Genomic DNA, 12,628 nt, shown 5'->3' with positions numbered 1-12,628 from the left:
AATGCAGAGGGTGATTAATATACAGGTTGGACAATATAAATGATAAATGGCCTGTAGTTATATAGCGCTTTTATTCAAAGCACTTTGCATGTACGTCACATTCACCCATTCACACACACAATCACACACTGATGGCGGAAGCTACCATGCAAGGTGTTCAACCATGCCCCATCAGGAGCAATTAGGGGTTTGGTGTCTTGCTCAGGGACACCTCGACATGAGCTCTCCGGGCCGGGATCAAACTGGCAACCCTTGGGCTGCAGGACAACCACTCTACCCACTGTTATGGGCCCATAACAGACATACCTTGATTTCACAATTAATTTCAGTATTAAATGCCACAATTAATTAATTGTAAAGATCCCTCAATTTCACCACTTTCCATAAAAGATTACTTCTGAACCACACAGGGAGATGTAGTCTAACGTTTTTCATTCCATGCGAGTCTCAGAAGAGTGTCTGAGTGGGAAAGTATGGCAGAGGAAGAGCTGTTCCCTCCAAACAAATGGATTAAGTCATCCACGCTGGGTTTTGTTTTTGGTTAGAAAAAAATATCAAAATAAAAGAAAAGACCAAGATGGCATTGTGGAAGACGGCTCGTCAGCCTGTAAAGCGTGTTATAAAAAATCTGCAGTGAAAGGAGGAAATACATTAAATATGTTTCAGTAACTGCAGGATAACCACCAGCATTATACGCTAAAGTAATGTAAAACTGGATAAATGCACAGTAGTTTGGTTAAATTACAGTCTTGTTTATCTAATGTAACACTGAAATATAATGTTTTAATGTCATTTGCAATGTTGTAATCATATCCGACTCAGGTTGGGCTTTACGTGACAATCCAGCAGCGTTCACTGAGCGTTACATTAAACTAAGAAAAAAAAAACAGGAAAGTCTTCTTCCATGAATAGTTTTGCTGTTTAAACATAATCAGCTCAACATGAGGTTGATGCTGTTTTTGTTGTCAGTGTAGAAGCGTGTAGAAGAAACGGTTTTTAATTACACATATACAGTCTTTATTTCCACTGTTCCATCTTCACTACCAGAGCTAGCGAGATGTTTTTCCTGTGTCTCTAAATTCTCTATTGATGTTGAAAAGAAATGTTCAAAAACATTTTTAAAAAAGTAGTTTACTAAAAGAGGCCTCCCAGGTCCAGGTTGCAGTCCTGTAGCCTTTTACATTTGAGATTTGAGAAATCCAGATTTAATACGTAGTATTAATTTATTGTTTACAGAGCAGAGAGATGTGCTGGTAATGAGACAGTTTAATTTACTTTGTTGCTTTATTTAGTTATGTCTCCATCAAAAGATAAAAAAAATTTCAACTTAAGGACATGTCGATGTGATTTTAGTGTAGTGAAATTAATGCATATTAATCATAAAATTGCAATAGTTTCTTTGACAATAATCATACCACGAAAATCTATGATCGTGACATCCCTATAACAGACATATGAGTATGGGACTCTTTGTTTTCCAATGTCATTTGAAACCAAAGGAAATTTTCCTCAGTTATGAGGTGTACAAATGTACAATCGTACAAACAAATTGGTCAGGAATTGGGAGAAACATTGTGTGTACAAATAGCTGCATGGATGAATACCCAGATTAGCAAATATGAGCATGTATAACATGAGTCAATTTATTGCCTCATATGTGTCGGAGATGCTTTTCACTATATAATCTAAATTATCTAGATGTTGACACAATGTGGTTAAAGCTGGATGTTTTGGGACCAGTGTCTGTGTAGGTGCTGCTACTGAGAACATTAATCTAGTTTTTGTGATGCAGACTTGTGACCACCCTGTGTGGTACCCTGCCTCTCACTTAATGCATGCTGGGATAGATTTTAGTCCCTGTGCAAGACATAAGCGGTTTACAGAATGGTTGGGTGGATTTATTGATTTATTTGGATTCCCATTAGCTAGATTCAAAGAGACATGTAGTCTTAGTCACTTTGCACAGATTAATATGTGAGCAAATGGAGGAAGACAAAACATTAGCAATAATCATGCAATAAAAGTACAAGACCAGTAACAGCCTGCAGAATGACCAAAGGGTTGAATGTATTTAAAATGATGATGTAAACCTAAAAGAAAAAAAATCCCTGAAGCTAGTTGGGTTTTATTGCAGACGGTTTTACTGATTATATTGTGTATGCACTTAGTAAACTAATAAATCAGCTGTTGTATAAGCATGATGTATTATAAGTCTACTTTAGAACACAGATATATGAGTTGTGGGTGTCGGTCTGTTGCAGATTTACAGAAGTTTAAAGTTACAGAATGTCCTCTTGGTTAAAATTCATATAAAATATATGCTGCTGTATGAAAAACATAAGGCAGTAATTCTGATTAGTGATGGAAAACAATGAACGTGTAGATTAATTGGGGTCTTTTTTAACAGAAATTCACTTGTCACTTCCTTTAATGACAATCATTTTGATGTAGCTCTGCTGATAAGAGTAAAGTTGCTTACAATTCTTTCCATGGCTTGAGAAAAACATTTTTGACAGACAAATAATTAAAAACAATAATAGTCTCAGTCCCAACAATAATTTAATGAACTGCATCATCCTTGATCCCAGACAAAGCAGTCACTGCCTCCCTCCACCACCATTCAGGCTTATTTTAGTCTTTCTTTATACATGAAAAAAATACTATTGTCTTGTGACTAATTACATTTCTAAAAAGACATCAAAATACATTTTTTCTAAGAACCAGATTATTTTTTTATTGCATCCAGAATAAAACTGGTAGAGATTTACATGAAAATCCCCCATGATTGGACACTGCTTGGTCTAAAGTGATGAAAACAACTAATTTTATTCTGAAAAATGAAAACATAAGTAGTTGTGAATTTCATATTGCAATTTAAGACTATGAAGATCCCCAAATATTACTCATGAGAAATTTAACAGAGAGGTGATTGAGTCAGTTTTATTTGTACAACAGTTTCAAACAAGATGCGAAAGTGATACAGTTCACACGTCACAGTAATTAATGTTACTGTGGATGTATTTTAAAGTAGCTCTATGTATCTTTCTGACCTTCGAAATATGTATTTCCGACTTGTTTTGATGGCACAGTGGCATTTATTATGTATATTCCTGGAGCCATTGTTGCCCTGCAGTGTCCCAAAACTGCACTTCACAACTTTTGCTTTCAGGACACTGCATCACTTCACAGCTGCTTGTTATAGTCACTCTTTACACACTACTTCACAAGCTAGCAACTGGATATCAACACAATGGCAGTTTTGAATGTGGCTCATTTAGCAAGGAGATCGAAGAGCACAATCTTGGAGGAGAAAGGAAAAGGAAAGAAAAGAAAGATGGACAGAGAGTGTAAACAAACTTTTACCAGGACTTTTACTGGCTGGAGAGAGCTCAGAGTAGGTAGGATGAAAACTGAAGCCATCATAAGGGGCGCCTCACTGAGCAAGTCTGGCAAAGTTCAGGTGTGATTCTTTAAGAAATAATAAAAAAAAAACTCTTTAATGTCCGTCTGAAAACTAGCTATGGCTAAAAGTGAAGCAAGCCTTTTAGCAAGCTAACTTTGGTTTGGCTAACTTAGCTGTGGAGCTAATGTTAGTTTTTAGCACCAAAATTACTTTAGTATTAATAATGTATCAGGTGACTGAGAGAACAGAGTAATAATGGCAGGTTTTGTGTTGGGATTGGGAACACTGAACGGCAAGGATCTCCAACTCTGGTCCTCGGGGGGCCACTGTCCAACTGGTTTTAGATGTATCCCTGCTCCAAACACACCTAATTCAAACTAAAAGGATCCAACAATTTGTTGTCAAGTTCTGCACAATGACCCATTAATTTGAGTCAGGTGTGTTGAAGCAGAGAAACATCTAAAAACCTGGAAGAGGGTGGCCCTCGATTACCAGAGTTGAGATTCTTGCTGCACAGAGTTCTAAAGGAGGGGAATTGTGTGTAGGGAAGTTACTGTGGCTCATTTTCCTTGAGCCTAGAAGACAGGACAGGAAATAAGTCTCTACTCTATGGAAATTAACACAACTTATGCTTCTAGGCAGTAGGGTTCTGCTGCACAAACACCTCGAGGTGAGAAATACAGCTAAGAAGAATCTTTAAGAAGCAAAAGAGCTCCAGAAGCATCGCTGCTTGGATCATAGCAGCAGTGGAGTAAATCAGCCTACCATGATTCACTGGAGCCTAATGAGAGTGTAAGTCCTAAGCAGTTTACTTCATGTTACATAAATGGTGCCTCTAGCTCTGCTGTCAGAGTAGGGGAGCTGGGCTGTGGACAGCACCACAGTGACAGTTAAGTTAGTTACAGTGCTCACTTATTTGGACTGCAAGTCCTCAGTGGGCAGAGAGGAGGCAGAACAAGCAGAGCTCTTGGCAAACTCAAAGAGAAGCAGGCTGATATTTAAGAAATGTAATCAAACATTGGGGGTTTGTCACAGCAGGTCGTCCTATTCACTATTCAATATTGCAGCGCGTGCACACACTCACACAGTATATACACACACACTAATCAAGAAGCCCAGAAATCCAGGCTGTTCTATGACAGCTAGACAATAAGCAGTGATCACAGTCTCCACTGGGGATCATTTCTAATGTCCTCTCATGTCCTGATCCGAAACCAAGAGATCATGCCAAGTTAACATAAACGTAATCAAATCAAAAGTGGAGTTTGTAACTCAGAAGTTACTAATGAATGTGGCAAAATGAATAAATAAAGGCATAAAATGGAGCAAAAATTGTTTTACAGTTTTGATCAGAGTGGATTTTTCCTCATCTAGTTTAATCAGAACAGAATAAAGACTCCAGACCAGCAAATGCATCCAGCAAAAAAAAACACATTTTACTTTACTTTTACTGTCGTGTAAACACCAGACTCTTGATATGACAAAAAACTCATCAACTCCACGATGATGTCTGTGCCCTTCGTTTTTTCTTTAACATACCACATCTTGTTTTGGCTCTATTCCAAGAGCGAGCTGCAAGGTAAGAGTCCCACATCAGAGACAAAGAAACAAAGAGATGGAGAGGATGCCAGCCACTTCGACAGCTTTTCTTTTTATATCTCTCACGAGAAAAGAGCTGCAGCACACAAAGATTCATTTCAGACTAAGTGGATTCAACCCAGCTGCAGGTGGAAGAACAGCCCTCAAAGTATTACAGCTCTTCACAGCTCCAGCTCCACTTCCTGCTCCAGTATGACAGATTTGTGGTGAGCAGTGGAGAAATTAACTAAACAGCATTAAATTCTACTGTTGTATACATATATGAAGTCACTTAGTGCTTTCTTTCTGTAAGAGGTTACAGGGGCATAGCCTTCACAACTGTCAGTGAACTTTACATTAGTGTCAAAGCACAAAGCAGACTCACCGTGGCACTAGCTTTGGTCTTACTGCTGCTGTTGTCAGGACTGGGATTGGCATCTTCATTGATTCTGTCCAAAAGCCAGAGAAGGAACTCAAGGGCGTCGTGTTGAGAGTTTCCTCGAAACTGAGAACCGTATTTGGCCACAATGCTCTGAGAAGAAACAAGACACCAGAATTAATTCATCACTTTGGACGAAACAAGCAAGTCTTTCCCAACAAGATAAATTAAACTTCTCTTTGAACATGATGCTTTGAAACTTAAAGACGCTGCAGCAAAGTTTTCAGTTGAATTTATTGTAAACGCATAAACATGAAGGACTGCATTTATAGTTCTTTGTTACTGCTTCATTTGGCAAATCAATGTCTTTCAACGCTTTCTTTCAAAATCATTAAAATCACATTTTATTCAGTGAGACAAGTAAGACATTCAACTTAATGCATTAACAAAGAAAAGCATCAATTGTCCCATTAGGAAGCTGTGGTCTTATTACTGTTAACAAAAATCATACAACAGCAAGTTCATAGTTGCATAGTTATTGCTTCGATAAAAACCTATTGAAGCTGTTTGCAGTTTCTCCATGTAGGCGAAGCTGGACCAGTTGCTTTGATTGAAATATGTGTTTATTGATTGTGCATGGACATTATCCTGTGACGTTATTTAAACAAATATATTACAATAATTATAAAAAACTTTACCTCAACTACCACGTGTTCCCCATGTCAAATGTGACCCATATAAGCATTTATGAAATGACACTAAACAGGTAAATAAGGCTACTAACAGGTTAAAAAAAGCCACAAAGTCAACATGATGCAGTGATGGAAAGACCAAGACCACAACTAAGAACCACAAAAGTGAAACCTAACTTGGATTGATATTTCATTTTTTTTTTTTATGTGGAGTTTTGCAAACTATTTATGAGTGAAGTCAGATTAGGTGACATCCTGCGGTCACTGTCTACGCTTTTTCCAGCGCTACACTTACTTCACACTACATTACCCACAATGCATTGTGTACTCTAATAATCGTGCACTCCAGATATCCCTGAATTTTTTCCATAAATGACGAAGTGATCTTGTTTTTCCAAACGGTGATCTGACAAATTTCAGAGGATCCCAAGATTCCAGATTCAAAGATGGCTGGATCCAGTACCAGCTGTAGTCCAATGTATTTCCTCTAATACATTTTTACCAGCAGCGAGTTATCGTTATCGATAACAAACCGGGTTTGTTCATGAAAAATCGAGTCAATATGTGTAGTTTAATAATTATTATCACCAAAAGTGGCTGCTGTTCTCATGGTGGCCAGTTCTACAATAAATGTGATTTTCTAGTTTTTTTTTTTTTTTGTTTGTTTGTTTTACAGCTTATGTAGATGCTCACGAATTGGCTGTTTTTTTCCGAGTTGGTGCAGCTAAAATACCAAATATCTGGTAATGACGTCACCTACACCCAACAACTCAGAATTCCTGGAACTGGAACGTTCCAATAATGCAGGTGCAGAGAAGCTGCTTGCACATCAGACGCCTCATCTGCGCAAATAATGTTCGCCTGTGCTTAAAAAACAAGTCAGCTTGGCCAACTTTTAATCTGAAAAGAAGCTTGGTTGAAGCATTTGTCCCGTATGAGAAGATATTTGTTTTTAATATTTCTACACTTTCCAGCATTTTCCTTTTTCTTCCTTTAATATTTAGGGAAGAGGTGAACTGAAAATAGCTGCTTGACAAAAAAAAAAACCCTTCTGTTAAACTGAAAAAGGTTTTTCAAACAAATAAAACAAAAAATACAAATATTTTTTGTCCGCATGCATTTCTATTTTATGTGATATAATTTAAGGTTTAGTATAACTGATTTCATTGCAAGACACAACACTATCATTTCGTTTCTTTTTCAAGTTCAGTCTTTCACTCTCACCTCTAACCAAAACTTTAACCTAAACCAAAATTAAAATGGTAAACTCTGAACATGAACTATTCATTTTAACTTTGAACTAGTTCATGAAAAGCATAAATGTGCACAACACTGAGTGGCCTCTAAGTTTGGAGAAAAAAAATGAAAAGCAGAAGTGCTCACTAAAAGGCAGCTCAAAACAGGGAAGTTTTACTCTTCATCCCATTTGTATTTTATATCTACTTACTTACCAAAGAATGTGTGTGTGGCGCTACATTCTGGTAAATGCGGTTTATGCAAACGCTACTCAAAGTCTCCTGTTCATCATCTGAGTTTGTCAGGATTCTGTCAGAACTGTTGGTAGCTCATTGCTGGGCATTACTTCAGCAAGGGTGGTAAGAAAGGACGGTTTTCTTTCATGATTACTGTCTGATGGTCAGTATTTTAGAATGAGGCCAGCAGAGTCCGAGCCACAGCCGATCAGCAGTGGATGCATGGGGCAGATACCTTATGTGCAGTAATTACTGACGCTCTCTGGTTGAGAGCATTTGTGGCACTTGGAAGGTAAGGTAGTAATTTTTATTAATGGTAAGCTTAACATGGATAATATTTATATTTAGTGGCTCCATTCAAGTTACACACTCGAGGAAGCACCAGTCCTCACATGCAGTGTGTCAGAATGACGGGAAGACTCAAATAAAACTCTACCAAGCATAGGCATCCAAATAAATACAATTCAAACCCCAAGCAATTATACAGAAATGTAATAAAAACATGGAAACAACAATGTCCACTTTAGAGCTTCTGCCTATTTCTCCACTTCAAGAAAACAAAGAAACAAGGTGCCATATGAAAGCAGAGACTCATTACAAAGATGTCCGTCTCGTCACTGTGTGACAAAACTTCTGGGAGCTTGCAGGCGAAGAGAAGCAAACAAAAACTTCACATAATCATAAATCATGTCATTGTTTGGTATGAATCATGATGATCCTGGTAGTTTCCATGAAGATGAAAGAGCTTTTATAGTAAATTTGTAATTCATTTATGTTGGAATTCACTTCTTTCTGGATCCTCATGGTGTTTCTAAGGTGAATTTGGGGGCTTTCCTTTGATTCTTCAGACTGATGATTGACAGAGGTGTGGATTATCAACATCGTCCAACAAGTTCCTGAGATATTTACCTGCGTAATGTCGCTTTTGTAGCTTCTACTTTTTGCACAGTTTTGACTTAGACATTACTTTTCTAATTCCTAGAAGAATTGGGAGGCTTTCCTCTGGTTTTCGCTGAAAGTAATGTGGTTTTTTCTTTTATAAGCAGAGATAACCATTTGTGTTCCAGTTAAATGTTCTCTGAAACAGTAACACATCTGTAGTAATCTCACATGTCTCAGCTTTCTTTTCAGACTAAGATCATTCACCTTGTAGTTGTGAAGACATACTTCATTTATTTTTGGTTTGTCATTTTGGACATGAAGCAGAAAAATGGGCCTTGTGAAGAAGAGGTTAAGGTTCATTAACATGAAGAGAACAAATATACCAGGTAGACTGAACAATGAACAAAGGATGCGACTGCTTCCTATTTCCTTCATTTTAGGCAGCTCGTTAATGCAGCAAGATTGCTCCGTCTGGCAGCTCCACAGCCTCAATAAACAAAATCATGCACCTATGTGCCCATTAAACCAATATATTTTAAGAAAATTGTTCTCTGAGCACATTAGTGCACCGCATTGCAAAGGGTGACTCAGCGAAAAGACATCCAAACCTGATAGGTGTTATTACTAGAAACACAGCCAGTCTGTCTAATTCAACCTTGAGGAAAGGGGTGAGCGCAGACTGAAAATGACACACACAACTAACGAATGCATTAACACTACAGTAGGTGGCTACTACTTTGTCTCCCTTTCGCGCTCTCTGCGTGTGACTGACAGAATCCAGACTCTGATCCGAACCTCATTAAAAATCACCACATCATACCTGCAGTATCCCAGTATCTAAATATAAACACAGGAGGGTGTACCGCCCCCTCCTGCTCCATCCTATCTGACAGAGACAGCCCACTAATGAGCTTCATCTCTATGAGGGAACACTCACAGGGAATAAAGGGATGTGGGACAGATGGAGAGAGGTAAGCTGTGGAGTTGGGAAGGGATGCAGGCAAACTTTCAACGGACCAATGCTTGTTCTTCTGTCTCTGTCAAATGGACAGTGCTGTTGTGGCAGGTCCAGAAATATGAGGTGGGAAAATGAAATGAAAGGCTGAACACCCTCACTAGTTATCAACACAACAGAGGAAGATGAGAGGAGGCTTTTCAAGAGAACGATGAGCAGGCTGAGTGCAGTTGTAGGTGAAATCAGGGGGCCTGGATGACTACTAGGGAGACCTCACCGCTGCCGCTTTCTTCCTCATCTTTGTCTTCACAGCTGGAAAGCCTAGCTTTGCTCATCTCTTCGACAGCTATTTACAAGGCTGTTTCTAGCAAAATGTGCCACACAGCTTCAAAGACGCTTTGGGAAAGCAGAAAAAGTGTATTCCCAGGCGTCTGGTCCTCTTCAATAATCAATTTCTTTAAAAAATGAAAATGACAGAGAGAAATCAGAACTGCATGTTGTATCATTTCAGCTCCCTCTCTTCATTGTGTGCATGCCAGGTAGCTAGTTAGCACAACATGCAATGTCAGAAAGGGCAAATAAACACAACCATGTCATGTTTAAACTTCTACTGAGCAAAACAAAGAATCATGTCATGTAAGTGCCTTTCACTGACTGAAGGGAAATAAAAAAAAATAATTTAAAATAGAGGTCATTCCTTTACATGAAAACTGGTGATAAACATTTGCTGTCCCATACCATGGTTACCTCAATTCTGAAAACTACTGGAAAATATTTACATTTAGCACCGTATGGAGGATGAACACCCTCACTTTTCCTGGATTTTTTTTAAACAACTTTTCTCGCAGTCTGCAGCTTTTTTGCTTACTGTTCAGCTGAAATAGAGGAAACTCATGGTTTATGGTTCACACCGGCATATATTTAGGAAAATTTATCAGTCTCAAGTCAATCAATCAGACCCATGTCACCGTCACGTGAAGCTGAAGAATGAAAAATATTAACAGCCCATTTCAATTAGATTTGCATTTGTTTTAAATTACTTTTCACTTTTAATGGTGTTTGCTAGTGACACAGCTGTAAAATCTATTAGCCATAAGACAGCCATGCACACATCTATCAGGTTCAGATATTTAGTCAGAGTGAAACAGCAAAAGGAAGCAAAGGGGTCATGAAAGTGCTGAGAGAAGTTATGAACAGGTTCTGAGATATAAATCCGAGCAGGACCCTTCTCTAACAAAGTAGCTGACAGGTGGTGGAAAGGATTTCTACTTCAGCTATGCAGGGGCGGGTCTAGAAAAGTTTTGATGAGGGGCCAGGCAGGGGGACTGACCAGAACAAGGGGGGCACAAATGAGACCTTTATCACTGCTACACAAAGACTTATACTTAAATCATATAAAGAAAAATGTGTTCATATCCAGATCATCTTTTTATCAGAGTTTCATTGTCAATATTTGCCGTTTAAGTTCACCAAGAGATTGAATGAGCTTTCACCTACACCTTTTAGGTTTTCTATTTTTTTGTGTCTCCGTTTGTCTTTTATTTTTCTTTTATTATAACAAAGATGACCTGCCTAGTATGTCCATTTTTCATGACTTATCTACAAGGGAAGTCTGCTTCATATAGCATAATGTATTTAGATTTGTGGGATCTCAGATATATGCACACATTTTTCCATCTTGTTTCAAAAATTTTGATTGTAAAAAGAAAACCAAAAGAATGAAGAGGTGAGTCATTTATCTGCTGTGAAACTGCAGGCCTGTAAAAAATAATCATCTCTGTAACAAAAAGAAATGCTTTTCTGCTCATACAGGAGTCCTCACCCTCTTTCTGCCAGACCAATCCTATTTCCCTCTTCAAGGCATGAGGGACAGGACGGCTATGAACTTATTTTCTCTGCGCTCCAGTCTTCTTACTCTTGTAGTAGGGATAGTGGTGTGTCCCTACAGGTTATGGAGAACACCATTAAGGAAAGGCTGCATGTTTTGTAATAAGTCTCCAACCTCAGCACCATCCTGCACCCTGCTTTACCAAACATCACAACGCAGTGGATGAAGGAGTGTAGTCCTGAGGGTTGACGGGATAATAGTGGAATCTCATGCAGACTCACAGCACAACAAACAGCACAGCATCATTTATCCTCCTAAATCTTCTGGTTTTCGAAAAAAAAAAAAAAAAAAGTGCTTCCATTCAAAATTATGTATAATCACCATGTTCAAATAAATCAGTTCAAGTCATCTGGTAAAAAAAAAAAAAAAATAAAGAATTATCTTTAAAGATGCAATATGTAACCTTAAAACTTCACGTTCCGGACCGTGTTTGATGGCACAGTGAAATCTATTATGTGCATTTCTGGAGCCATCGCTGCCCTGCAGCTTCCCGAAGCAGAGAAACCGCAGTCTACAACCTTTTCTTCCAGGACACCGCGTGACGTTGCAGCTGAGTTTCAATTTAAGCACCCCGTCACACGCTAGCAAACAGATATAAACACACTGGCTGTTTTGAACACGCACCGTGGCTGATTCATCAAAGAAACACAAGACAGTATTATCAGAAGAAGAGAGGAAAAGAAAGAAAAAGAGACAGAACAAGAGATAAGAATCAAGATTTTTTTACTGGCTGGAGAGAGCTCACAGTACAGATAGGATGCAAGAAGAATGCCAAATTATCTGTAGATAGTACATCACTGAGAAGATTGCAAAGGTTCTGTAGTGGGTCTTTAATGTTTATTAGGGTAGTAAAGATTAATCAATACAAGTCACAATCCAAACGTAACATTTAAAGATGTAATTGCTTATCTATCTTATAGTTATACACTCCCTAAGAATATGGGCTCAGTTCAGGAAATAATTTGGCTTGTGTGATTTCTGTCTTTTAAGCCCTATTGCATCAAACCACTTTTTAAACCTGCTCGTCAGGACACTTTTTTTGTTTTTGTTGGAATGGCACAAGAAGAGGATCATAAATTTGGCTTCATTTGAACAGTTAAGCGCAACATTCAGACTCCTAAAATCTTTTTTTTTTTTTTTTTTTTCCAGATACTTGCAAGCAAGACACCATCTGCGTTCCTTTAAGCCTGGTCTGGCTATTCTTCCAGACTCAACAGTTATTGAAACAGTCCTTTGTTTAGATCCACCACAAAAAAAGACTAATCTCAGTCCTCTACCGCATGTTGTCTAACATAATGTCTGCCCTAATGGCTCGACTCAGAGCAGCATGGGGGGGACGATCGAGGCATGTTCCTTTCACAAAAAAGCTGGGATTCAAC

The 12,628-nt window shown here is 38.4% G+C and overlaps 1 protein-coding gene across 1 annotated transcript in view; it reads right to left on the bottom strand.

The window, feature by feature from the left end:
- usp43a (ubiquitin specific peptidase 43a) overlaps window positions 1–12,628 on the bottom strand; it is a 165,638-nt gene that overhangs the window by 136,694 nt on the left and 16,316 nt on the right. Inside the window, 2 exon segments of the mRNA XM_041982074.1 lie at window positions 5,367–5,513; window positions 11,653–11,659. Of these exon segments, the coding sequence (XP_041838008.1) occupies window positions 5,367–5,513; window positions 11,653–11,659 (154 nt within the window).

The sequence above is a fragment of the Melanotaenia boesemani genome, chromosome 4, assembly GCF_017639745.1.
Source record: "Melanotaenia boesemani isolate fMelBoe1 chromosome 4, fMelBoe1.pri, whole genome shotgun sequence".
Lineage (NCBI taxonomy): Eukaryota > Metazoa > Chordata > Actinopteri > Atheriniformes > Melanotaeniidae > Melanotaenia > Melanotaenia boesemani.
The sequence above is the reverse complement of the archived record's forward strand: the minus strand, read 5'-3'. Positions and strand labels throughout refer to the sequence as shown.